Source organism: Panthera pardus, unplaced genomic scaffold, assembly GCF_024362965.1.
Source record: "Panthera pardus isolate Hobbes unplaced genomic scaffold, ASM2436296v1 HiC_scaffold_27, whole genome shotgun sequence".
In the NCBI taxonomy this organism is placed as follows: Eukaryota; Metazoa; Chordata; class Mammalia; order Carnivora; family Felidae; genus Panthera; species Panthera pardus.
In genome coordinates, this window is record NW_026526843.1 from 26,758,759 (window position 1) to 26,786,377 (window position 27,619).

General features: G+C 44.2%; 1 protein-coding gene across 7 annotated transcripts in view; it reads right to left on the reverse strand.

The window, feature by feature from the left end:
- Positions 1 to 27,619, reverse strand: part of GRIA3 (glutamate ionotropic receptor AMPA type subunit 3) — a 266,931-nt gene that overhangs the window by 191,027 nt on the left and 48,285 nt on the right. For all 7 annotated transcript variants that reach the window (XR_002073142.2, XM_019421825.2, XM_019421824.2 and 4 more), the window contains one exon: positions 3,720 to 3,959. Coding sequence is in view for 6 of the 7 variants with exons in the window: in XM_019421825.2 (XP_019277370.1) it covers positions 3,720 to 3,959 (240 nt within the window). In the remaining variant the exon portion in view is untranslated. The remainder of the gene's footprint in view (positions 1 to 3,719; positions 3,960 to 27,619) is intronic.

Sequence of the window (27,619 nt, forward strand, 5' to 3'; positions counted from 1 at the left end):
AGTATAAATCTAGGGGCTAACCAATTGTTTTTTCTCACTCTGGAGAGAGGGGCTTGGGAAGGTATATAGCAGACCCAGTGAAACGACAACGGAGAGCACTTATGTTAAGTGCCAAGTGAATGGCCTGGACAAAAGGGTTCTGTGGGGGTTCAGAGGTGGGCAGGATCTCCGCTCCTCAAAATCAGCTCTCCTCCTGCCCAGTCACCTCAGTACACAGCATTACCATTTTACCCAGTCTCTCAAGCTAAAAGCCTAGTAGTCATCCATGAACCCTTCCTCTCCCTCACATCCCACAGTCAATCTGTCTCCAAGTTCTGTTGATTCTGTGTCCAAAATGTATTCAACTCCATCCACTTTTCTCCATCTGCAGCCTAGCCTAAGCTGCCATCATTTCTCACCTAAATAACCACAATGGCCTTTTAACTGGTTTCCCTTCTTTCACACTTGCACCACATTCTACTCCCCACAGAAACTTGGATCACATGACTCCCCTGTTCAGAATCCTCCAAAGACTTCCCAATGAAGGTAAAATAAAATTCATACTCCTTCCCATGGCTCCTGTCCATTCTCCATGGCTATGATCTGCTTCCTGTCTACCTCTATGGTCTCATCTCAGGTCACTCTCAACCTCCTCACTACTCTTTAACCTCACTTGTCTTCTTTCAGTTCTTCAAACATGCCCAACTCTTCCCTGCCACAGGGCCTTTGCACTTGCTATTCCCACTGCTTGAAACTCATTCCCTCTATTCTTCACATGGCTGTCTCCTTCTAATCCTTTAGTTCTCAGCTTAAATGTCCCTTTTCAACAAGGCTATCACTGAAAATCTTTTTTCTTTAATTTTTAAGTTTTATTTATTTATTTTGAGAGAGAAAGAGAAAGAGAGCACATGAGCGGGGGAGGAGCAGAGAGAAGGGGAGAGGGAGAATCCCAAGTAGGCCCCACACTCAGTGCGGAGTCTGATGTGGGGCTGTGAAATCAAGACTCGGATGCTTAACTGAGTCACTCAGGTGCCCTGTATCACTGAGAATCTTTTTAAAATTAGGTCCTATCCATTAGGATATGTGCAGAAATCATGTCTATCTTATTCACGATTGTAACCCTGGCACCGATTGAATGAATGAATGAATGAATGGCTATGAGCTGGAGTAGCCAGAAAAGGCTGTCTTGGAGAGGTGGAATTTGAGGTGGGCTCTGAAAAATGGAAGCATAGGCAGGATTTTCATCATCAAGATGAAGGAGAGAATTCTAGGTAGCAGTGGAAGTGAAGTTGCTGAGACCAAGCATAGTTCTGGCACATTTGGGAAACACTGGATAATGGGAGCTGCCTCCATTGGAAGGTTCTCATTAGGTAACATAGGAACAATAGGTTTGTTAGTTGGATGAGGCATAATTACGTTGAGTCTTAAAGAATAGACTACTTTGTTTCTTCCCAATGTGGTCAATAAAAGTTATTGAAAGTACCTGAATGGGGTCATGGTTCAGTGTTTTAAGAAGGCTTTCCAAGGAAGAAATGAGTGTAAAAGTTAATAGAAAGTCTTTCCTTTTTTTAATTTTAGAGGTGGGGGGAGAGGGGCAGAGGGAGAGTGAGAGAGAATCTTAAGCAAGCTCCACGTTCAGCACAGAGCCTGATGTGGGGCTTGATCCAATGACCCTGGGATCGTGACCTGAGCCAAAATAAAGAGTTGGACACTCAACTGATTGCGCCACCCAGGCGCCCCTACAGAAAGTATTTCTTAAGCAGACTAGATTAGTCTCACCAGCTAAATGGCTATAGAGAAAACAAATATCAACACACAGGAGCAGGAAAGGTTTCTTTTGGCTCTAAGACCTTAGTATTGTCCAAACAACTTAGTGAGGTGATTTGCGAAGAGGTGCAGGGATAAGGAACAGACCTCGATGGACTTTTGTTTCCTTTCCTCCAACAGACAGCTAATGGGCAAAGAAGGGTCATGGGAGATGAGGAGAAAATACATGAGCTCTATCTTCTGCTTTGCAATAAATCTCCCTCTTCTCTTGCAATCCACAACTTACACATCCTTTAAAGCCTAAATCCTCTAGCCATCCTTCTCTGAAAACTCTACTTTCCCGGAGTGCTTCATTTTCACAATTCTTATAGCAATCAGAGTCTGTAGTGTAGTATTCAATTTGATAGTGTCCCACATTGTTCATAGATTGTTTCATGAATGTCCTTTTCTGTCCACTCCCATTGGAACTCTATTATATAATCATCTATCATGAGACTGGAACACACCATTGGGCGTTGATAACAACTTGCAGAATTGCTTGACTAATTAACTGAAGTTAGGGTTAGTAGCCAGAAACAAAGTATCCTGTGTCTGGTATAATATCTCAACAAAATTATAGAATGTTACATTAAGAAGTGGGGTGCCTTAGGGGAGGAGACAAGGCCAAGAGAGCTTCAGTGCATTGGTCAACATCAGGGAGCTAGTTAATGGCAGAGCTTGAACTTGGTCTCCTGCTTTAGGTTCATGAAATTTGATAATATTTTAGAAGTAAGTACCATGGGGCAAATACAGGCTTTAGTATTTCCTTACAGCGTTTGATGATGCAGCAAAATGGGAGTGAAGTGAAGAGTTCTTTGGGTTTCCAAAAACAAAATGGTCCTTCAGGTTAAGTTACCTAGAAAAACCTCTCTGGGTACTACTTGGGCAGACAGGCCTTCCATTTGCTTCTGCCTTCTCTGAGTCAGAAAGAACCATGCCCAGCCTATAACCAGAGTTACGGGCAAACACATGTTTTTTTTTTTTTTTGAGTCTTCCAGTAATAGGATCCCTTGGTTTTCCTGAGGAGCCCCTCAAAGATAACTGGGCTTTAGAGGAGTCTACTTAGCTGAATTATAACGTGTGTGCTTTCGATAATTAACGAATACACCTAACTGTATACCACTGAAGATCAGACCCTTAATTTCTGAGACTGTCTCAATAGAATGTGTCCTCAGGGTGTTACCTCACTATTTGAAAAAAACATCCGTTCGCAAAGCCCAGTTTAGCTACTCTCCATTCAGTATTTCCAGAAGATAATTGTTGAGGCCCTATAAGCTGAAGACTTGATGTGGTCTGGTAGAACAAGCCCGAGAAGCAGGAGACCTTGACACCAGCCCCACCTCTGTGGTGAAATGGTGGAGTGAAAAAGCGCATTTCTTCGGGCTTCAGTTTCTGATCTATGAAATGGGGATAATCACACTCTGTGATAGGATTAATTTTCCAAGACTTTCCAGCTTATGCCTCTTTCTATTTTAGACAAAGCTGCTTTTACTTTGTGAATTTTAGACCACATATATTATTTTGGGGGGAGAGGGTTCTTTTTCCACAACAGTGACTCATCCAGGAGAGTCCCAAACCCCTTTTCAGGGCCGGGGGTGGGAGGACATATGTAGTTTGAAAAACTAGATTCTAAAATTACCAGCGCATCAATGTTTTGGTCTTAATTGAAATTCTTTTTTTTTTTTTTTTTTTTTTTAAACACAGGGCTTGAACTCACGACCCCGAGATCAAGTTGAGCTGAGATCAAGAGCTGGATGCTCAACCGACTGCGCCACCCAGGTGCCCCTTCATTTAAATTCATTTTGAATTTAAATACAGTTTTAAAAGAGTATTCAATTTTATTTATTAAAAGAGAAGGGAACCAACAGGAGTTGAAGAAGGCCGAATACCACTGTCATGAATATTCAAAGAGGAGAGCAGATGCCTCTTCTTACCTCTTTCTGTGTCGTAGAGGTACACAAACTTCTCCCACTTGTAGTGACCCAGCAGACTCAGAATAGCGCCCTTCAAGGCTGGGCGCATCTGGATGACAAACTGCACATCTGCGTCAGTGGGGAAGCTGGGCGTCACAAAGGATGTGTGCAGGGCCCCACAGAAGGAGGTCAGAGTGTTCATTGACATCTGGTCATAGAATCCAAAGATGGCGTACACCCCTCTTGAGAACTGGGAGCAGACTGCAATGAGAAAAAGAGGAAGACGTTTCAATAGCCCCACAGTCCCTTGCTGCAGCTTGTAGGGTTGGAAAGACAGTGTATAGTTAGTCTTGGCTCTAAATGACATGCCTCAAGGGAAAACCAAGGTCTCTGAAATCTCCAGAAGCCCTTGCCCAGTTGCCCAGCAGCGGAAGAGTAAGGAAAGGAAGAATTTATTTGAGAGTTGCATATTGTCTATGTCTACCGTGAGCAAGAAACTAAGAAACTGGGAAGGAGAGAGGTGAAGGTCGCCTTGCCCTCTTTCAGCAACCTTCCCAGCTCATCCACAAGGCATTTGGTGTTCTCGTACTCACACCACAGCTTCCCAGTGGTCTCTTAGTGTACCCGTGCCAGTATCAGTCTGGTGTCCCACCCCTTTGGTACTTTCTCCAGTAGAGGACAGTATGGACCGATGATTGCGTCAGGCAGGTTGCTAACGTGTCTGCTAGGAAACGTGTTGCTCCTCTTAGGTTACGTAATGCTTCAGCCATAGTTACGTTATCATGAAGACCCTTAATGTAGGCCACTGATGAAGATTCCAGATTCTAGGCAGGCCAATGGAAGGACTGGCCTTTCGGTGACCAAGGAGTCACGTGAGGGAGGTGTAGTTGGCAAAGTTCTATCTTGCTCCTTTTGCGTTTACCTTCTAGATCTATCAGCTCACACATAGAACTTTTATGTCTTTTCATTTCAAAGTAGGCCACACCGGCACCTCTTCCCTCTTCTGGCCCAGATGAGCTTAAAAAATGTGAACCAAATTCAATATTAGCTTAAGTAGAACATAATTAGCAAAGCAAATCAGCTACAACAACACCGTGTGGTGCATTCCCCAACCAAGTGGAAATGATCTTTAGATTATCTGCTCTACCACTCCCTTCCATTCATGCGAAGCAGACAGAACAGGCAGCTGATAATGCCGGGTGATTTAAGGAATCCTGCACGGCCTCCCTTATCTGCTAGGAAGCCACTGTCAGGCTTACTTTTTCAGGTGTTGAAAAAAAACTCTGTGGCTTGGGAAGGGGATTAAATAGAATCTTTTTAAGCTGTTAGCATGTTAAGATGAATTAATGTGTCCTACGTCCGCTTAGACACTGGGGAGGGTGTGTAAACAGATAGGTAAGTTTTGAGAGGGAAGGTTGGGTCGGAGAAGAGAACGTAAAGGGTCTGGAGTCCTCCCTGAAGAGAGAAACAGTGAAGGCACGGGGCACCAGAAAGAAGGAAGGTGTTGGAGTAGGAGGAAGGCAAGTGGAAAGCCAATTAATTTCTTTCTTCACCCTGTTGTGAGAAACAGAGAGTTCTCAGTATCTGCGGGATCTTGCTTTCCCTGCATTCTATTTAAACTGATTATTGATCAAAGCTGTTCCCCTTTGTTAGCCAAACTCATAAGTCATTGGCTTAAGGATAGCATCTCAAAGGTGATTACCAGTCACCTAAGCATCTCCAGCAGGGAAGACAATAGCCTGCAACTTGAGGAATTCTAAGTGACGCCCAAACACATACATAAAAAAGGTCTTTATAGTAAAAATAGAGAGCCAATTGCAGAAGTGAATCTGGGGCACTTCATGACATGGGGCCAAAAGAAGTATTCAGAAACAAAGAGGAAGAGGCTAGATGCTACTTTGCCTTGGTCATCACCAAGGAAGACGCTAAGGAAGGTCGATTCCCAAACTGATCCTGTAAATGGAGGTCAGATCTTGGCTGGTGCACATGATCTTCTATATAAAACTGACAATAATGATAATAGCCACTGAGAGCTTTGTATGTACCAGGCAGTATGCTAAGTACAATACAAGTATTATTTAATATTCCCAACAACCTGATGACATATTGCTATTATTTCTATTTAACAGATAAGAATTCTGAGGCAAAAATGTTCTGTCTTGAGTGGAGGAGCCAGGATTTGAACTGGAATCAGTCTGACTCCAAAACTCATACTCCCTAGGATCCCAATCCAATAATGACATTAAAGAGTGGTTATTGGCCCGATGGGATAGGATTTCCAGATTTAGCAAGTGAAACAGAGGATTCTGTATGCCTCAAATTCATAAAAATACTAAAGAACTATTTGTTGTTTACCTGAAATTCAAATTTAGCAATCACGTATTTTATCTGGCAACAAGCACTCATGGCCCTTCACTGACCCTCATTCGGGCGGCAGTTGGTAATTCTTGGATCCATGCAACTAGCATGCAAGGCCCAAGATAAGAAGAGGATCCGTGAGCCGTAGACCAAAGTAGTTTCATGGGGAAACGCAATATATTTCCAACAAGGAGCACCCCAATCTAAGTTATGAATAATAATTGAGGGGCAAATTAACTTGAAGAGAGGCAAACTTATAGTTATGATCCACTTAGAGTTTTAAAAAAGCCCTTCACATTGGAAGGAAACAAAATAAAAGTATATTATGGAAGTGAGATTCTGGCTAATAAAAAACAAATCTCGTATTCCTCTTCTAATCATTGTTTTTGAACCTCCGGGGTATAGAATTAAACATTACTAGTTCATATATGGACCTGTCATATTTTACTCATGACATTTATTTATTTATGAACACCCACACTGAACACTCATGAAACTGTCACCCAACCCAAGAACTATGACATTACTGATAACTTATTTTTACCTGTCTCCCCCCTCTATTCCATCTCCCTGTTTTGACATCCCCTGGCCCTCCCTCCATAACTACTATCCTGAATTTTGTGTTTATCATCACCTTGGTGCTTTAAAATGTGCAGACACACACCCCGAAGCAATACAATGTGATGTGTGCTTGTTTTAGAACTTTATAAAAAGGGAATCATATTGAATATGTGAAAACCAGACTGCAAGAAGGAGTGCCCAGTGATGTCTTTCAGCCTATGTATATGATAAGCACAACGAGACAAAGGAAAGCCTTATACAAATGTGTGAGTAAGCAGGTGTGAGGGAGTGGAATTGTGGCTCAGACAAAGGACTTAGGAGTATTACAGATCAGCAGTAACCCTCAGGCAACACTAGGCTACTGTGGTCCAAGAGACACACGGTGGCAGACATCAACAAGAAGAATGTTAAGAGAAAGTCAGTAAATGTTCTATTCCCTTCATATAAACAACAGAGGCACAGCTGTCCTGCAAATACTACTGGGCAGAGTTACTTTTGCTCTATCTCAACATATACAAGTAATGTAAGTAGAAGGCCCAATGGAGGGATTCGAGAGTACACGTATCGTGATGAGCACCGAGTCACGTACAGAACTGTCGAATCACCATCTTGTACGCCTGAAACTGACGCAACACTGCACGTCAACTATACCGGAATGAAAATTAAAAACTTAGGAAGAAAAAAAAAGGAAGTCCCAATGGGGAAGACAACTGCCACGTGAGGACAGGGTTAACGGTCTCTGAGAGAAGCTGGGGCCCAGGGGACCTGTGAATGGCCTCTCACAGCATGTCCCTGGGCCCATTCCTAGCTGTAGAAAGAAAGGAAGGCTGAATGGAATGCTGTGCTGACCCAAAGGACAGTGTCCGTGTTTTTAGATTCCGGGAAGGTTTGAGCTAGAAGGAACCAGAGACTGTTTTGTGAAGTGATTTTTTTAGAGCACGGTTTTTCACGTGGAATCATTTCTCCAAATGAAGTGTTATGTGGAAAAGTCCAATATGTGAAGGGATAAAGTAAAGCTCTCCTGATTCAACCGAGCCCACCGATGCCTCCCTCTCATAAAGAAACGGCGACACAAAGACAGGAAGAAACTGCCATCCCTACCTCTGGAGCTAGGTAGGACGGCATGGGTCGGGATTTGCCTGGCATGAAAGTAACTTCCCCTCAATGCCTGGCTCTCAGCATAGATGGCTCCACCAGGGTTTCCCATGCCTCATCTGCCTCCGGCCCCAAATACCAACACTAAGATCAGGTGGCAGATTGGTGATCTGTTGGGACCCGTGATTCTTTTGGATGAATGCTGTTACCATTATCTGAATCCTTAATGAACCACACCCACTTGCTTGTATCAGAAGGTGAGCCCTTGGTAAAATGATAATGGAAGAAATCACTATCTTGGCAATCTTCTGAAGCAGGGAAGTACAGAAGAAAGGGCAACAGTTTCTGGAACAGTCAGACCTTGGTTTCAACCACAGCCCTGCCAGTCTTAAACTGCATGACTTTGTGCAAGTCACTTATCTCTATGAGCCTAAGTATGAGACAGTGATTACATAGTCAGGTTCTGGAGTTAGACTGTCTAGGTTGAAATAATCAAGCAATCACTTACTGGATAAGTCACTCAGTATTACTCAATATCTCTGCCTCCAACCCAGTTTCTTCATCTGTAAAACTGGGATAATAATAGTGCCTGTCTCAGTATTGGTTGTGAAAGTTAAAATGAGTTCAGTCATGGGAAGCCATCTATTACAGTGCTGGGCACATAATAGATACTCAATTAATGCTAGCTACTTATTCATGCAACAAATATTTACTGAGCACCTATTATGTGCCAGGCACTGTTGTAGGTCCTGGGAGATACAGGAGAGAATAAAAAGATCCCGTCCACTTGGAATTTACATACTAGCGAGGGGGAAAGACAATAATAAATGACATGAGTAAAATATAATGTCTCAGTTATTAAATGTTGCTTTGGGAATAAGGTGAGGAATAAACGAAATGGTACATGGAAAATGTTTACGGTGCCTAACGTATAACGTGGGAACCAAACAGTTCTTTCTCTGTTTCCTTCCTCTTTCCAGTTCTTCCAAGCATACTTTGCCCTGTTAACCCCATCAGGTTACTCTCCCCACAGAAACCACTACCCTCGGTGTCACACTGAGTAACCAGGTGAGCGTAGCTTTTCTTCTCTTACCCTTCCCCTATACATTTCTTCAGTGCTCTTTCCTATTTTAATTCCTGCGGAGTAATACTTTAAGAATGCAACTCTGCTATTTTGGCTTGAGAATGTGCTATTTCTGCTGAATCTTTCCCTCCCCATATAACGCACCAAGTGCTGGTAAAATGCTGTCTCTTCTTGGGACCTCTGTGCCCTCCCAGTAGGAAATACCTTGGTCATCTCCTTCCTAACGGTGCCTGTCTCCATCTCTTCCTGCTAACAAAACACCAAATTCTTGTTTAAGATGCCATTTCTGACTACATCCTGGATTCCTGGGGACTCTAGTGTAGCTCCCGGCTGTGTTCTCTTCAATGGTGAATGACAAGCAAGGCTGGAGCCAGCTGTCACGCTTTTATTTATAGTCCCCAAGTCTATAGGGCCGGGACAGGTACTGTTAATGTACAATGTAGCAGCTAATTACACCACCCATATTCCAAAAGGCATCATTACAAAAATGTCAAACAACTTGATTACCCCAAAGATCAGAATAGCAATATTGCATATCATTTACAGAACACTTTTCATAGCCTTTTGAATCAGGGGGAAAAAAGGAAACTGAAGTCTCTTGCTGACTTAATGATCACATTTGAAGCAAGCAGGAAGAAGAAAAATATAGCTGTGAAGGGACCGATGGAGACATATCACAAGAAGGTTCTCCAGGTAATACCATAGTTCAGTGAATTCTAGGGGATCAAAGAAACTTAGAACTGTGAGGGATCTTATGAGATTATATAGTCCGGTGCTTTCTAAAGCTGTAGTGTTGGTCCATGGTGAGTTTTCAGCCTGGTGAAATATGCATGTGTGTGTGTGTGTGTGTGTGTGTGTGTGTGTGTGTATTAAAGTAAGGTTGACAACTGTTTTGTTTTAGGAATGACAGTCCTTTTCTTTATATCATTTTTATTTCCATTCCTGTATGTAGTCCTTTCTCTTCTGAAATGGTGATGATGTTAATGAGGAATGGTGTGTGTTTGTGTGGCTGTGTACATGCATACGTACACGCATATTTTGTCTGTGTGGTAGACCAAATAATGTCCTCCCAAAAGATGTCTATGTCTTAATCCTCCAAATCTTTGAATTAGGTTACATGCTGAAGGGGAATTAAGGCTGCAGATGGAATTAAGCTTGCTAATCAGCTGACCTTAAAATAGCAAGATTATCCTGGATTATCGGGGTGGCTCAGGGAAGCACAAGGGTCCTTAAACGTGGAGGAACGAGGCAAAAAAAAAAAAAAAAAAAGAGTACCAGAGCGATGTTGTATGAGAAAGACCTGACCAGCCACTGCTAGCTTTGAAGCTGGAAGGGACTGTGAGCTAAGGAATGTGGGCAGAGTCTAGAAGCTGGGAAAGGCAAGAAAATGGATTCTCTCCGAGAGCCTCCAGACAGGAATGCAGGCCCACTACGTTCTCTGGTGAGACCCCTTCCAGACTGCTGACCTACAGAAGTGGAAGATAATTAACCTGTGCTATCTTAAGCTGCTAAATTTGTGGTCATTTGTTACAGTAGTAAGTAGAAAACTAATGCACTTAACATAGCAAAATTTAAAAGTTGGTAACTCTATATCGATCTATACTCCACTCACCCTTTTGCCCCCTGAAAATATTACGGATATGAGACGTTCAAAGTTTGGAGACCAATGATCTAGTCTAATTTCTGATTCAGTACAGGAACCTCCTGCTGTGAGGTCATATTACCGCTCCCTGAATACCTCTAGTGACAAGGGAGCTCACTACTTACAAGTACCCTTCCCTTGCATGGTGGCTCTGAAAGCTATGGAGCTCTTCCTTAAATTGAACTGAACTTTACCTGTTGGGGCTCCCGAGTCCCACATGATATACTGAACTCCAATCGCACATGACCTCAACTTTGTTTTACAGGAAGCTCAAAAATACAATTGATGTACTCAGGAGATACATAATGGCTATTAGCTCTTCAAGTTTGTGCATTTAGTCTCTCAATGCTGTCTTCTTCCTGTCATGTGAAAAATTTGCTAAAAGATCCCACCTCCCCTTTGATCCATGCCACCTCCTTAAAACATCGTTCTAACTCTTTTTTTTAAGATTTCTTAAAGTTGATTTCTTTTGAGAGAGAGAGAGAGAGAGAGAGAGAGAGAGAGAGAGCACAAGCCGGGGAGGGGCAGAGAGAAGGAGAGACAGAGACAGAATCCCAAGCAGGCTCCATGGCCTCAGCGCAGAGCCCGATGTGGGGCTTGAACTCACGAACGATGAGGTCACGACCTGAGCCGAGATCAAGAGTCAGATGCTTAACCGACTACACCACCCAGGTGCCCCTAACTCCTTCTTTCCCATCGTCACTAATGATGGGATGAGGACCCAGCTGCTGCTCCCAGCATTCCACCGAACCTGCTCTCTCAAGTTTGATGGTGACCTGCTCACTGTCAAACCCAGCTCTATTCACAGACATCATTCAACTTGACCGCAGAGCATTTGATATTGTGGGCCAAATCCTTTCTCTTGAAACTCACTTCTGTTTTAAGAGCACTAAACTTTACTGTTCCTTCTCACTTTCCTCCTGCTCCACTCCCTCGATGAAGATGTGTCCAAAGATTTTGTCCTGGGCCCTCTTTTCTTCTTACTCCAAATGATCTATTTTTTTTTTTTCATTCAACACACACTTATGGAGCTCCTGCTGTGTGTCAAGCAGGGGTCTTGGCTCGCCATGTCCACGTGGTTGCCCTCCAAGTAGATGTCTCTAGCCTCAGACACGTTCCTGACCTCCAGATCCACGCTTCTGAGTGCTCACAGAATAGCCTCACCCGGAGGCCTGCATATTCACACGCTCAGGGTATTATTTCTCTACTCCCACCTGCCGCCTGTGGATCTGCTTCTCTTGTCCCTGTTTCTCCTAATGCACTGCTCTTCTTCCAGTCACCCAAGCTGGGGTCTTCAGGGTTATCTGTGACTTCTCTCTCTGCCTCATCCCCGTGTGCCATTTTCTTGAGATGCTCCGTCAATTCTGCGGTATCTTATTTCCTATTCATCGTCAGGCCATGTTCTCATCCCTCCTCACAGCTGGTTACCGGCCTGTCTTTCCCCCAGTCCATCACTGGCACTGCCATCACCTCACTCTTCTTTCTTTCTTTCCCAAGTGTCCTATCCAAATATACTCCCCCAACTCCCATTTCTGCAAGAATCTGCCCTATGTATGAGCTGGCAATGGGCTAAGAAATGAATCTTCACTGGGGCGCCTGGGTGGCTCAATCGCTTAAGCATCCGGCTTTGGCTCAAGTCATGATCTCACAGCTTGTGAGTTTGAGCCCCGCATCGGGCTCTGTGTTGACAGCTCAGAGCCTGGAGGCTGCTTCAGACTCTGTGTCTCTCTCTCCCTCGGCCCCACCCCACCCCCCAACCCCACCCGGGCTCGCGCTCTGTCTCTCTCTCTCTCTGAAAAACAAATAGTAAGACATTGAAAAAATTTCAAAAAAATGCAACGAATCTTCACAAATAAGTCAGTTCAAGGTTTCTCAGCCTCGGCAGGCCTATTGATATTTTGTGCTGGATAATTCTTTGTTGTGATAAGCAGCCCTGGAGTCTACTGTGATATTCGATACCAGTGGCACCACCCGGAAGGTGTGAAACCCAAAATGCCTCAGCACATTGTCAAATATCCCCTAAGCGGGGTGGGGGTGGGGCAACATCACTACCTGTTCCCTCCTCCCTCCCTGCCCCCCATATGAGAACCGCAGAGTTAGCTTATGACTTACTCTCTACAGAGAACAATACCTTAACCTAATGAAAATGCATACATGTCTAGAACAACCCAAAGGAGTTGTAGAAAGTCAGGAAGGGTGGGTATTTTGAACTCTTCAAAGCCCACCATACAAGCAGATACCTCCCTGGTCTTGCTCTTAAATTGGCTATTTGCGTTTAAACTGGGGATGTAGGAGAGGGAGAACTAGATAAAAGTTGGGGGTGGTGGGCTAGGTGTGGGATAGTAGCCAGCTCATACCTTCCCTGGGTTCATCTAGATCAGCCTCTTCCTCCCCACTAAACACCCTTTGGTCTTGGGTTCTGGTAACCACAGTGGGTGCTTCTAAGGTATCAGAGGCAGAAGAAGGTATCAGCCCCATTCTCCAGCTGATGATTCCATGGTTTAATTACCATCTTTGGGTTAATTCCCTTGAACATTTTGTTCAGCTCTCAGGAGTACACTGCCTTCCGACAGTCTAACTAGTTATTTTTGCAATTACATGGCACGTATCTAAACGCTGGCAAAGAAAACATTCATTATCAACATTTGATCCTACTTGAATATAACGGCTTGCAAATGCAGGCATTAACATATGAACACATGTATTTTGGAAAATTCGTTTTGCAACTGTAAGTGCAATCCACCCTTCCATGACAGCATCAGAAATGCACGAGAGATGCTGGGGTGGGTTGGGGTAATGGGGTGCTTTTTAGGCCCTTTTATATCACGATAATACGGTTAAGCGTTGGAGCGCAGTAGTTTTAAATTTTTTGCTTGTTCATCAATTAATTTCTTCATTCACCAAATAACATTTTGAGTTCCTACGGTGTGACACAAAAGGCCTAGGTGCTGGGATGCAGCAGTGAGCAAAACAGATAGGGTCTTTGTCCTCATGGCACTTAAAGTCTAGAATTGGCAACAAATATTAATAAAAGAACCATACCAATGTATGGTCATCATGTTGTGAGTATAAGAAGGGGCAGTATTAGGGTGCCCTGAGACCATGTGACAAGGTGACTTTCAGGGAAATGTTAACTGAGGACCTGCCATTTGAGCTGACACCTCAGAGTAGAAGACCATCCCATGCAGAGAGAATAGCACTTGCTAAGGCTCTAAGGGAGGGCAACATCTGACCCATTTGAGGCACTGAAAGAAGATTCGCCTGGCTGGAGTGTGGCCAGTAAAGACAAAGGTGCAGGAGGAGCCTGGGAGGAGGTAGGGACCCGACCGTGGAAGACCTTGTGGGACCCTGGTAAGGAACTTAGACTTTATCCTAAGGACCATGGGAGGAAATCTTGGAAAGATCATGGGTATTGCACGAGCTGATTTACATTCTCAAAAGATTTATCCAGCTGACGTATGGACACTGGATTTAAGGGGCATTGATGAAAGCAGGGAGAACATTTGGAATGTTAGCCCCGGAGTCTTGGTGAGAGAGGAGAGTAGTTTGGATCTGAGTTGTGGCAATGGAGGTAGAGTGATTTGGAGTTTATTTTTGAGGTCAAAATTACTGGTGGAACAGCCTTGAGATAGTTACTTAAACTCTCCAAACCTTATTTCTATACCTATAATAATTGGGATAACAAGTTTCTGCCCCATAACATTGTTGTACTTATTAAATCAATATGTTCAAACTGCTTAGGACTCTCATACAAGACTATGCTCGATTGATCCAATGGTGTCTGTTACTAATGTTATTTTTAAAATTATTTCTCAGTGCTTTTGCACTGCAATGGGTTTTTATATGGTCCAGTCTCTAATTTGCTGTGTGACCCTGGGTCAGTTACCTCACTAGGCTTCAGGCCTGTCATTTGTAAGCCCGCAGACCTAACACCTGCTCTGCCCACCTCAAAGGGATGTGCTGAGAATAAATGGAAATAACAGCTGAAACTCTCCTTTGAAAAATTACAAAAGCTGCTATCTGAGTGTCAGCGAGGAAGGAGTATTGGTCCTTGACTCTCAGCAATCATTATCCCTACAGCAAATAACTCAGCAGAAATCATCATTCTTCCTAGCCCCAGTGTCTGCCTTTCTTCTCTTTTTAATATGAAATTTATTGTCAAATTGGTTTCCATACAACACCCAGTGCTCATCCCAACAGGTGAGACTTTCACCCACGTTTCTCTACGAATCATCTAAAGTAGTCAGGGACCCGTCTTGACTCGCAACTCATTTGACACGGGATTTAGCACAGTTCTTAATTGAAAAACCAATTGATCCAGTGATCCAGTCGCAGTCAATGAAACAATTTCTAAAGCCAGGCAGGAAAACGATGCACTCTTATGATGCCTTTGAATCAGCCCTAAGATTTGTCATAGACAGGTAAGAGCTTCAAGTTTGATATCATACCATGAGACCATTTGAAACCCATTTTCTTTTTCTTTAATTTTGCTGCCTGTGCTGGGGGGGGGGGGGTGAGCCAAGGCCCTAAACAAAAATTATTCTTAAAAGTTAATTAATGGTTGTCTTGTCTTATGTACGCTTGAAAGATTTCAGAATTCAAAACAAAACCATATAAACATAATAAAATGTGTAGGTCCATTGTGAGCTGGGAAGATATTCTTTTATTTCCCACTGTGTTTGAATTCCTTAGCATCACATTCTTAATATTGAGCGTAATGGCCTAGGTCACCCCCTCTAGCTTCGTAACAGTGCAACAATCTCTTCTGTAATTCGATTTAGAGGTGGCCATTCCATCTCCCCTTGGGCTCTCCTGATGATGGTGAACTCACCACTTCCCAAAGTAGTTCATTCTACTTTGGGGTGGCTCTAATTAATCGAAATTTCTTTATTACACCCAGCACAAATCTACCTCTCTGCCACTTTCACCGCCTATGGTTCCTTCTTTTTTTTCCTGAAGTTCACGGAAAATATCTGTTCCCTCTTCTAATGGCCGGCCTTCAAACATCTGAAGATATACATCCTACCTGTCTGTGCCTTCTCTTCTGCAGGCTAATCACCTCTAGCACGTCAGATGTGAGTCACAGATCCCAGGCTTTCAACTCTGGCCATCTTCCTCTTGACGTGTTTCAGTTCATTAAATGTCACTCTTAGAATTTCGTGTCAAGGAGTGGGTGCTGCACTGCAAGTGAGGTTGAACCCACCCAGAAGGCAGCAGACTCTGTTTTGGATTAGACATCTTATATATCTATCAGTGCTCACTAGGATGGCATTGATTTCTGTTTAACCTTTCTACTATCCAATTCTATTGGGTCTCCTTCTACTTTGTGGTCTTAAATTTATATCCTAGGTATCTTGTGGAAGAATTCTGCCAAGCCAGGCTTCTCCCAAACTTGGACATGTGCTGTTGATTTTTTTTTTTTTTTTGTAGCTAAATACCTTTTCTGGTACCTTTTACCCTTTTTAAATAGCCTCATGATTTTGACCCAGCCTTTTAAATCTTGATTTGGTTAACAAGCTTATTAGCTATCACTCCCAATTATTTGTCATCTACAAATTTGATCAGCCAGCTTTGGGTAGCATTATCCAAGTTATTGACAAAAGTGCCGAAGAGGACAGGGTCAAGGACAGAATTATTTGGCAGGCTATTTCATTTTTCGCCCCTACACTTTCCAGGATGACAACAATTAGGTAATAAATACTCTGGCTAGAGTTCTTCAGTCTGCTCCAAATGTATCTTTAATACACTTGGGGTTTAGGTAATACAAATGATCCTTAATACTGACCTTGGTTCTTCAGACATGTTCATAGGTCTGCATTTCAAGGAAAAAAAAAGTAACTGGAATGATTTTCTTCTTTCCGGGTATCATCATCTTTGATCATGTATCTTTATCATTTATCACTGAGTTTTATGGGGAGGAAGTGAAAAAAGAAGAGAACACTGAAAGGAGACAGAGAAGTGCTTTCTGGTAAAGAATGAACTATCAGAAGAATTGGGAAACTATTCCAGTCTACCCTTTAACTCAAACAGTCTGTCATTACCTAAGGTCAAAAAGCTGATTCATTGCCCTTTATGGCCAGGAAGCAAATGGCCTACCTATTTTGTAAGTGGAATAATTGATGCCTGCTCAGCTCCTGGGGTCCGTAGTCCTCGGCATTCCTGCTTGCTGGTAGACTTTAAAGAAACTGTAAGCAGTCTTGGGGCACCTAGGTGGCTCAGTCAGTTGAGTGCCCAGTTCTCGGTTTTGGCTCGTGTCATGACCTCATGGTTCGTGATATCGAGCCCCGCGATGGGCTCTGTGCCGACAGTGAGGAACCTGCTTGGAATTCTCTCTCTTTCTCTCCCTCTGCCCCTGCCCTGCTCTCTCTCTCTCTCTCTCTCTCTCATTCTCACTCTCTTTCAAAATAAATACATTTTAAAAACCTAAAAAAAGTTTAAAGAAACAGTAAGCAGCCTTATAAATTGCCCAAATGTAATCCTGATGGGAAACAACTATTGAGAAGCCATCCTCACAATACCCAGGATTGCTGGTTGTGTGAAACAGTTCACCTTACTGCTGTGTTAAAAATCTCTACAATCTCAGTTCCCTCGAATATGTTCTGCCAGCCTGGAGGACAAAAAATCCATTTGTTCTCTAGGAAAAAAGGGCAAGTTTAAATTAAAAGCACTTTTTTTTTTCTAATTCAAATTCAGGTGGTTGGATTTTTGAAAATAATTCCTCATTCTAGGTGTGGGAGGACGTTCAGGGTCTGTGCAGAACTTTATGCCAAAGATGTCCATTCAGAGGTGTCTGTCTTGTCAAGCACAGAGCTTACATTCAGGCAAACCTGAGCAGCCCTCTCAGGACATTGCAGGGTCCAGCTACCCTCTATTTAAATTTTTTTAATGTTTATTTATTTTTGAGAGAGAGACAGAGCGTGAGCAGGGGAGGGGCAGAGAGAGAGGGAGACAGAGTCCAAAGCAGGCTCCAGGCTCTGAGCTGTCAGCCCGGAGCCCAATGTGGGGCCCGAACCCAGGAACCGTGAGATCGTGACCTGAGCCGAAGTTGGACGCTTAACCAACTGAGCCACCCAGGTGACCCAGTACCCTCTATTTTAAAGATAGTTTGATCTAGGTCTACAGCTGCTCTAGCTCAAATCTGAGAACACCACCCTCTGAAACCAGCTTCCCTAAGTCCTCCCATATTCCTTTGCCTGAAAAAAATAAGGACATCTCTTGAAAGAGAGGAATTTCAGGTCTTGAGGTTTGTTTAGAAAAAGACCCAGCTTGGGGCCCCTGGGTGGCTCAGCCGGTTAAGCGTCGGACTCTTAGTTTGGGCTCAAGTCATGATCTCCCGGTTCGTGAGTTTGAGCCCCACGTCGGGCTCTGTGCTGACAGCACGCAGCCTGCTTGGGATTCTCTCTCTCCCTCTCTCTGCCCCTCTCCTGCTCACGCTCTGTCTGTCTCTCAAAAATAAATAAAGAAAAAAGAAAAAGAAAAACACCCAGCTTTTTACCAAGGGTGCTAACAAGAGACAGGTAGTCACTCAAAATGTGTTTCCTACATGTAGTGATTGTCTAGATCCGTCTGGATTGTCTAGATCATCTGATCTGGTAGCCACTGGCCACATGAAACTATTGGAATTAAAATTAGTTGAAGTTAAAGAAAATTAAAGATTCAATTTCTCAGTGACGCCGTCCACACTTTGAGTGCCACAGGCATCGGAAAGTGCAACATGGTAACATGTCCCTCATCGCAGACAGTGCTGGTCTAGTAGGCCCCGTTACAGTTGCCTCCCGCGCCTGCCCAAACAACTGTGTTAGATTCTCATTCATCCAGCACTTATTTGCTACTCTGTTCTAGGCCTTGCGCTAGCAACTTTCATACTTTTTTGTTGTCGGGTACGGTGTTGTTTAATGGGTAATGGAAGCGGCTAATGGGTAGGCAGAGTAAGTAGTTGCCTTGTAGTGTGGTTTGAGGGCCCCTCGAAAGCCGTCTTGCCTTCAGTTGTCTTCTCCATTAACTACTACAAGGTTTGAAACACCCACCTCTACTGGCTAGGATGGTGAAGTCCCCTGGTAGGTGACAAATGTGGCCTGGAAGGGCAACCTGCGGTTGCTGTCATTCATGACCATTTCAGTGTGGATTGGTTGGCCAGATGAACTCTAAGAACACGACAGTATGGAGGACTGTGCTGAAGTGGTGTATTTGCTATTTGCTAAAGGTAGATTCCGATCTTCACTGTGTTTTGATCAGACGTGAACGAGGCTGTTCAGGTAGCCTCCAACTTCTCTGTGTCAATTCAACAGATGGTTTTCATTAAACATCTATTGAACGGTAGCAAGTACCACGCTGGGTGGTGAAACTGTAGAGTTCTACTTTTGAGTGCCCTTTCAAATGATCTCCTACTAGGGCCTTCATAGCTGGCCCAGTGCCAGCAAAACCTCATTTTTCCTTGCCACTTCTCTCTTCTCCCTCTGTATGACCTGGAACCCACCTTCCCCATGCTTATCCTACACCCCAGTTTTTCAATCTTGCTTCTGACTTGTTGCACACCAGGGTCTATGATAAGGGAAGGACAAAGGAAAAACTAATCCTGCCTCCCTTTCCTTATAGTAAGTGTTCTGCAAATCGAAGGGCACAGCTCACTAATAAAGTCAATGTAGTGAGTCATGACCTGGCTTTTAAAAAAAAATACATGAGGGGTGCTTAGGGGGCTTCAGTCAGTTAAGCATCCAACTCTTGATTTCAGCTCAGATCATCATCTCGGTTTCGTGAGTACGAGCCCCACGTTGGGCTCTACGCTGCCAGTGCGGAGCCTGCTTGGGATCCTCTCTCTCCTCTCTCTCTGCCCCTCCCCCACTTGTTCTCTCTCTCTTTCTTTCTTAAAGTAAATAAGCATTAAAAAACAGATGAAATACAACAGAAAAATGCTAAAGTGTATCCATGTAGTAAGAAGAAGTACAGTTTCACAAAACTTTTGCTTAGGTTATCAAATACATGCATGTGTCTTTTGGGTCCTTAAATAAAATGTATTTCGTTACCACCTACGCCATTGTAGCTCTACAACCTGTCCCAAGCCTAGCCCTGCGTGTTCTCACTGTATCATCTTCTGCAGAAGTCCCATCTTACTCCTTTTCCTGTTTTCCCAATCCATTCCTCCTCCCTAGACCCTCCCAGCCCCCATCTGAACTTGCCTTCCTCCCATCCGGCTGGAGTCCCACTGAATTGTCACATGGGGATGGGAGCTGGAGGAATCTCTGTTCCCACTGTCTCAGATGGGAGCGATTGGGGAACACGTGTTACTCAGCTTTCAAGTTGCGACTGCCAGTGCATCTTCCCACCAAAATAGGAGCGCGCCGTGGGGCTGGGTTTGGTGCCCTAGAGTCCTTCTGTTCCAGCCTGCAGCTGACGCGCTACAACGGACGGCTCCGGTACTCTGTGTGCCGGCCAGAGTGCATGTCTTCTTCCAGAACTCGATCCATCTGCGAGCCGCGAAGAGAAACCCCTAGTGCAGAGCATCATTTGGATGGATTCCTACTTGAACTTCTTGCAGCGACACAGAACAGCTGAGTCCTCTTGCATCGACCCTGCACATGCTCCTTCAGTGGTTTGAAAGCAAGATTGTGTCTCCCGAAGGGCCTAACTTGCTCTACGGGGAAGAATCTGACCAAAAGTAGCTGCAAATAGCTAGAATTAAGTCAACACGTGGAACCTGTAGAAGGTGGTTTTAGCCGTAGACAGAATAAGTAGCCCCCGCTAGCGCTTTGCTTCTCGGTCACGTATTAAACTTGTAACTATGTGCTACCAGTGAGCACATCCGACCATGTCAGAGTTGTCCATTTGATCAAAGAAAAAGAGGAATTGCCAGGCCTCTGTAATTCTCTTCGTGCAGGGCCACGCAACCTTAAAAGCTTCATACTTTCAGATAACAGTGGCATTGCCTGAGAGAAACTGCGTGTTTAGTCATAGAAACACCCTAGTTAAATCCTCAGAGGCTGACCAGGGTCATGTGAGTGAGGTGATTGAATACACTGTCTTATTTTAGGTATTGGGATGCAGCGACTGGACCCTCGGCTCCCCGTTGCCTGTCACATAGTCCAAACCCTTCAGCCTGGAATTCGCGTTAGAAAACACAAATGCACAAAGCCATACGTGGTCGGTACTCGGTAAACAGTGCATATTTGTTTTCTGCCCCATGGTCCGACATCATTAAGGCTTATGATCTACCCAAAATTGCCTCCCACAATTGTCCAGTAGAGAGCAACTTTCTGCTCCAACCCAGTTGTGCTCTCTGTGCTCAACATCTTACTCATTCCTACTGCTTGGCATTTTGTCACGTTGTGTTCTCATCCATTCCAATTCTTGCCCACCTTTCAACACCTGGCTGAAGCTCCCTCCTCCATGGAGCTTTTGGTGCCCATTGAATCCCCCACGAGACCTATTTTGTCTGAGTGTCAGCAGCACTTGGACTGAAGCCCCCATTTGGGGCACTTGACCATAGCATGCTTCAACCAGGCTGTGGCCCGCTGGCCTCGTGTGTGTGAAAGTGAACTTCTACCTATGGCCGAGAAGCTTTTGGAGAGCCAGGACGCACACAACATGTGTGCCATTAGTTTTGCGTCCCGTTCAGTGTAATCTGGTTCATACTGTAAGCACTTAATGAGCTCATGGCATAAACAGGTACTGAAAAAGCAGAATTCTCCAGTTCTGTCTCTAAGTCACTGCTGACTCTGTGAGCTTCACTCTACCTTTTTTTCTGAGCTCTCACTCTTCTCCAGCATACTGGCAACACAGTATTTATATATCCTAAAGAGATGTTTTGTGGATTAGCCATAATGAGTATAAAACATGTAAAAATATGAAGATCTGTAGAAACCCTATTATTATAGGAATAATAATAATTACAGCTGCACTTGGTTAAATGCTCCAGAAATCATATAGAAGACGCCTTCTCTGGGGGGAAAAGCAGCCAACTGTACCAGTAATTAGTCAATTATGAGTATTTATTTTATTGCTTGTGATTTTTGTTTCTTTTTTTTAATTTTTAAGAGTTTCTTTTTTTAAGTTTATGTATTTATTTTGAGAGACAGAGCATGCGAGCAGAGGAGGGGCATAGAGAGAGGGAGAGAGAGAAAGAATCCCAAGCAGGCTCCGACAGCACGGAACCCGCCCGATGTGGGGCTCGATCCCATGAACCGTGAGATCATGACCTGAGCTGAAATCCAGAGTCGGACGCTTCACCGACTGAGCCACCCAGGCGCCCCATGATTTTTGTCTCTGTGCACAATGGGAGCCCAGTTGCCTCTTTTTGCTTTTGCAAAGGCATCTCTTGTGAAGTTGGTTGGAGATCAATCTTTCTGGGGCCCAGGCTTCCCAGAGTAATGTTAGAGACACGGTGACTCTACGACTATGTCTTAACTACCCTTTGCCCTTGAGACGCCCACTTCGGCCAATGTTCCTTCCCCTGTTGGTCTTTATCTGTCCCTAAGAAGGAGTCTCAGCTCCAAAAGCACTGAACAGAAGCGTTGGCCAGGCAGAATGGCATCTGAAGGCACAGAGTCCTCTGACAGGTGCCTGGGAGAGACACAGAGGAAACAAAGCACGTATTCCCTTAGCCGTGAAAGGGTCTTTTGGTCTGTAAGAGGCTTGAAAAAACTAAGAGCGGCCCTTAGAAAATTGAAGAATCTTTCTCTCTGGAAAGCAGATGCACTTAATTTATTCAGAGAAGCTTCCATGTATTCCTGGTTGGAGGCACAGCGATGACCTCTAGATAGTGCCGCCTTTGCTAAGAACCCCCGACTGGAAAATGTTTGCAAAGTATTCTTTGGGACTCATTCTGTCCCTATCTTTACGCTTGTTTATCTGACCACTGGAATCATTCTACACAATGAATTTCTATCCGAGATTTCTAAGTCAAAATTCCTCTTTTGTGCATAATTAATAATTTCTCTGAGTAGAGCGTGTGAATCTATTTGATACAAAAAAAATAATTGAATGATAACACAATTTCCCTTCTTTCGCATCTACCCAGCTAATACAGAAAAGTATTATCAATGTGCTGTCACTCATTAAACAAATATTTCTGTGTCTGGCCATCAAAATTAGAAATCATTTGGAAGATGAGTTTTTTTGTTTTTTGTTTTTTGGTTTTTTTTTTTTTTACTGTGCTTCATGTTCATCAGTTAGCAAAGCACCGGCTTTCTCTTTTTTTTTTTTCCGGAGCTTGGATTGCTGTATTCTTATGTATTATAAAGTTTTTGTTGTGCTTTTTCTGTGAAGATCTCGACATGAGCAGCTTTGGAAGGATTACAGGGAAGAGACTTTAAAAGACATTATTTGAGTACCACAAAACATTCCTCCTCGCAAGGACTGCTTTAGCTTTCCAAGTTTTGTCAATCCCTCTTTGGTGGAGAGTCACCTGCCTTCTGGCCCTGCCCGCCCTATCCCTTCCTCCCTTTCCTCTGGAGCCACCCCAGAGCCCAGCAGCCGCTGCTTTTGAGGAACTGCGAAGTCAGTTGGTGACCCCCAGCTTCCAGGGGCAGACGCAACTGCTCTGGAATCTGCTGTGCAACGAGGAGGTGTTATTTGGAAGTGTGCTCTCTTCCTACATTGTTCTACACTGTTTGGAATGTTAGATTTTTCTACTTTTGCTTTTTCCCTTTTTTTTTTTATTGTTTCAGATTTTTGATTAGGTATTCAGCACACAGCACAGGATGCCGATTTAATTTTATTGGCCCATTTAAAGGGCAAATAAACCTTCGTTTTTATAAGGAGAAGATAAAGGACCAATTATCCTGGCCCTCAACGCATATTTGCTGTTTGGGCTTATAATCCAGTTATGCGTCTCTAGAAGAGATTTTGCCATTTGCGCCCTCTTGCCTTATCTCCTGGTGTATTGTTGCTGTGATCTCACACATTTGCCAGTGAATTCCTTGCCCTTTAACGCAGACTTATTATTTCATTAGCTGCCATTGCCTTATTTATGTTTTAAGCGGCTATTACGTTAGGAGCGGGCCAAGCACTGAGGAGAAAATTCCATTGTCCTGAACTGAGGGGTCTCCTGATCCCACTATGTTGCCACAATGTATGAAACGATCAGATACATGTTGTAATTGGATTGTCACCCAATCAATTTCAGGGAGCCGGGATGGCGCCGCTTGCCTGCTTGGAATGTAATTTCCTCCAAGAAGCTCACCCTCAACCGGCCCATCCTGCAGATAATTATTGCCCCTACGTATCGCTTCGCCACTCTAGTTATAATAGTACTATCAGTATTCCGGAGTCAGAAACATTTGTGAATTGGATTCCAGGAGAGGAAGCACAAACCCTTTCAGGGTAGAAAAAGCCTTGGGGAGTGGCATGAGGACCACGAAGGTATTTGTGGCCGTTTGTGCAAGTGACAGACTCCCAGGCGATGGCGGAAGCGGCTGGCAATTCTCTGCCCTGCTGAGGCCGAAGTCAGAGGCCGGCTGCTAAGAGGACCAGTGGGACTTGCATCATTGGTCAGACCCCCGGCACCCAGGTGAGAGAACTCTTCTGATGATAGTTCCTAAGAAGGAGTGCCTGGGACAAAAGTATCATTTTCACGTATAAGGACAGCATTATTTTCCTAGGGTCTCATGATGTTACTCATGAAAATGGAAGGAAGCAAGAAGAAAATGTGCGGAATATTTCTGGCTGTAAAACTGGGGCTGTTATTTTCCTAATTTTAGCGTAGCCCTTCCTTTTAGGAAAGGAAAACATGAAAAAAGGGAAGGACATGGCAATTATTCACAGGAAGGCTTCCGGCTCCTCTCAACTAGCTAACAGCTTTATGTAGCTAATACTTCCCCTCAAATACTTACTATTCGTGGCTTCAACCCCTGATCGGCAAATTCCCTGGCAGAAGACATCTTAGTCATTTTTTCATTTCTAGATCTTAAGCATAAAAGGACTTAGGTAGGGATAAAGGCAGAAGTGGGGATGGCTCTTCAAAACAGGTGAGAAGTCACTGAATTCTGCATATTTGGTAAATGCAGGCAGGTTCCTTAGTCATGGAAGTCCCAGCAAATTCTCGAGGCACCAGACCTACGTGCAGGATTTCAGCAAGGGGAGGTAAGCCATTAGGGGTGGGAAGCTGGAGATCTGGGGTGCCAGTGTGTAAGTCATGAAGGCTGGAGAGCCGGAAGGAACCTGGGACATAAACAAGAAACCGGGGCTCCGGGAAGGCGAGCGATTTTCCAAGGGCTTCTCCATATCACAGATAAAGAAATTGAGGCTCAAACAAGTAACATGACTTGGCCAGCATCACATAGCAGCAAATGTCAGAGCTGGGATGTGAGGCTGGAACCATCTGACATTTGGGAGGCTGTTCATTAAGGGGTGGCCCTAAGCTTAAGTGTTATGTCAGGAAGGGTCACAAAACTCGGGGAGCCTGGCAATGGCAGTGAAGATGAGCAGCTGGGAACCCACCACGGTTTCCAGATAAGAGATTATAAGCACTTAAAGAGATGAGGTGTAAAGGGAACAGTCCGTTCTGTGTCAATCACGGTTCTCAATGTTGGGGATATGGCAGTGAGCAAGGCAGACAACAATCCCCACCCTCGGGGCGCTCATATTCTTAGGGCGGGAGATTTATTATCTGTGTGACCTTGGCCGAATTGTTCAGCTTCTCAGAGGCTCAGCTCTCTCACCTGCAATATGGCAAGAATGGAGCTCAGGTCAAAGGGCTGCTGTGAGGGTTCAATGATATAATGCATCTAAACCAGAGTGCCCGAAACGGTAGCTTTTAGTATTATTGAGCTGCCTGTGACTGATCACAGTTTAACATTAACAGTTAATTTTAACCCGAGGTGAAATGCGTGGGGGGAGGGCTGGATTATAAGCACGTTCAAAGTGACATGGCAGAAATGGGGACCTCTGAGAGCCTCAGAATTGTCCTTCCGCATCCGGGATGCAGGACCACAAGTCCCTTGCGGGGTTAGCACCTGCTGCATAGTTTTGTGGCTTGCCCTCGTGGACAAGGCACCTCTAATGAGAGCTGGAAGGGGGTAAGGCCTGGTCTCTGCCTGCTGACATATTGCTGTGTATATCCTTTTCTGCATACATGTGTGAAAATTCCACCATTCCAGATTTCTACTTCAAGCTGTGGACTCGATTTCAGTGAGCGTCCCTTAAAATCTACTCTTTGCCTAAAGGTTTATTTTCTTTTCAGGTGCCTTGCCAAAGGATGAAGATGTGACCTTTTCAGAAGCTCGAAACACTGATTATCTGCCTCGGTGTAGGGCACTGGTAAGTAAAAATAACTGTTTAATCAGAGAAGTGATTTAATAATTATTTTAATAGGTCCAGATGGCTACCATGCCTTTCTTTCCACCATACCCATACTTCTGAAGAAATAAAATATACTGGAGGTCCTGCTGCTTTATAAAAAGTGGAGGATAGGGGCGCCTGGGTGGCTCAGTCGGTTGAGTGTCTGACTTCGGCTCAGGTCATGATCTCACGGTTCATGAGTTCGAGCCCCACGCTGGGCTTTGTGCTGACAGCTCAGAGCCTGGAGCCTGCTTCACATTCCGTGTCTCCCTCTCTCTCTGCCCCTCCCCTGCTCACACTCTCTCTATCTCTCTCAAAAATAAATAATAAACATTAAAAAACATTTTTCAGAAAAGTGAAGGATGTCTGGACTCTGAGAGGGGAGCTGGGATTGCTTTGAGTTGACTGCACTTTGCCATATGCTATCGAGAATGTTCTCTCCCTTCACATCTCTTCCCCCACCCACAGAGACAATTTTATCCTTCTAGTGGACTCGCCCTCATCCCCTGTCTCTTAGCCTGAACCATGACTTCCTCAGGGAGACCTCTTACCCCCTCAACAAGGCTAGATCGCTCTCACAGCATCCTGTACTTGTCTTCACAGTGCGGATCATACTTATAAGCAACCAGTCACTTGTCCAATGTTGGTCTTTCTCAGCTTTATAAGGGCAGAGAGAGAGACCACTTGTGCAGCCCCCGCCTCCGAACTTAGCATACTGCCGGGCACATAGTAAGGTGCTCAAGAAATTTACTTGACTGACTAGGTGAATACATAAGTAGCATTCAAGAGTTCTGGGCTCTGGTCCCAGCCTTGCTATTTGCTGGATGTGTGGTCACAGGCATGTCACTTGATCTCTTTGGGCCTCAGTCTCCTTACCTAAAATATGAGGATTCAATGATCTCTAAGGTTCTTTCCGACTTGAAGAGTTTACCATTCCATTCAAGTCAGGATTTTGATTCTATCAGTTGAGGGTCGGGGGGATAGTCCAGTTAAATCACCAAGGGTTTGCTGCCATTGGTTTCCAGGGATCTCCAGTATCCTACTCCAGTATGCTAATGCTTTGAATTGTCATGGTAAAAACGGGCTTAATTAGTGGATTCCTCTTCAAAGGCCTCGTGGTGGTGGGGGGGGAGGGACAGGGTTGGTTTGTTTGGGAAAAGACTAGCAATTTGCCCACTGAAGACTTCACTCCTCTGATCTCTGGCTCTTTGTTTAGCTTTTACCTCTAAGATTAGGTGCTTTCACATGGAGATCTTCATCTTCTTTGTGTTTGAAACAAAAAGAAGTATTTAAACAAGGGAGGGAACTCTTTGATGGGAAGTGGTTAGAAGCAAACAGCTGCTGGCTTTCTCTGCTGTTTTATTTCTTCTGTCAATCAGCTACGCGGCTTGAAGTTTCGTTAGAGACCCCAGCTGGACTGCTGAACTGAGAGCCCCCAAGATGTGTCACAGCCTTCTTTGTATCCACAGCAGCTAGCACAGCGCCAAGTTCAGAGTAGGTGTGCAAAATGTCTACAGAATTAGATAAGGTGACAGCTGGGAGGCCCTACATACAGGTTGAGTAGGCAATTTTCCCATATTTTTTGTTATTTTTATAATTTGTACCCAGTTGTATTTCCAGAATGATCTGAAGCAGAGTTGACTACATAGTGTGCTTTGAGGACTACCAAAATGCTCCTAGAGGTCTCTGAATCGCTCCCCTACCGCCTACTGAGGTGCCAGAAATTTCTACCAAGTTGCTTTGGGTTGACAGGGTGGTTTCATTCAAATAAAAGTAGGACACGTGGATCAGCTGGAATAAATGAGGTATCAGTGATCATTAACACCCCTGAAAAAAAATCGTTTCTGTATTAGCTAATGCCAGTGTCCTGAGAGCAGAGGACACAGGGTGGGTTAGGTTTGGTTAGGA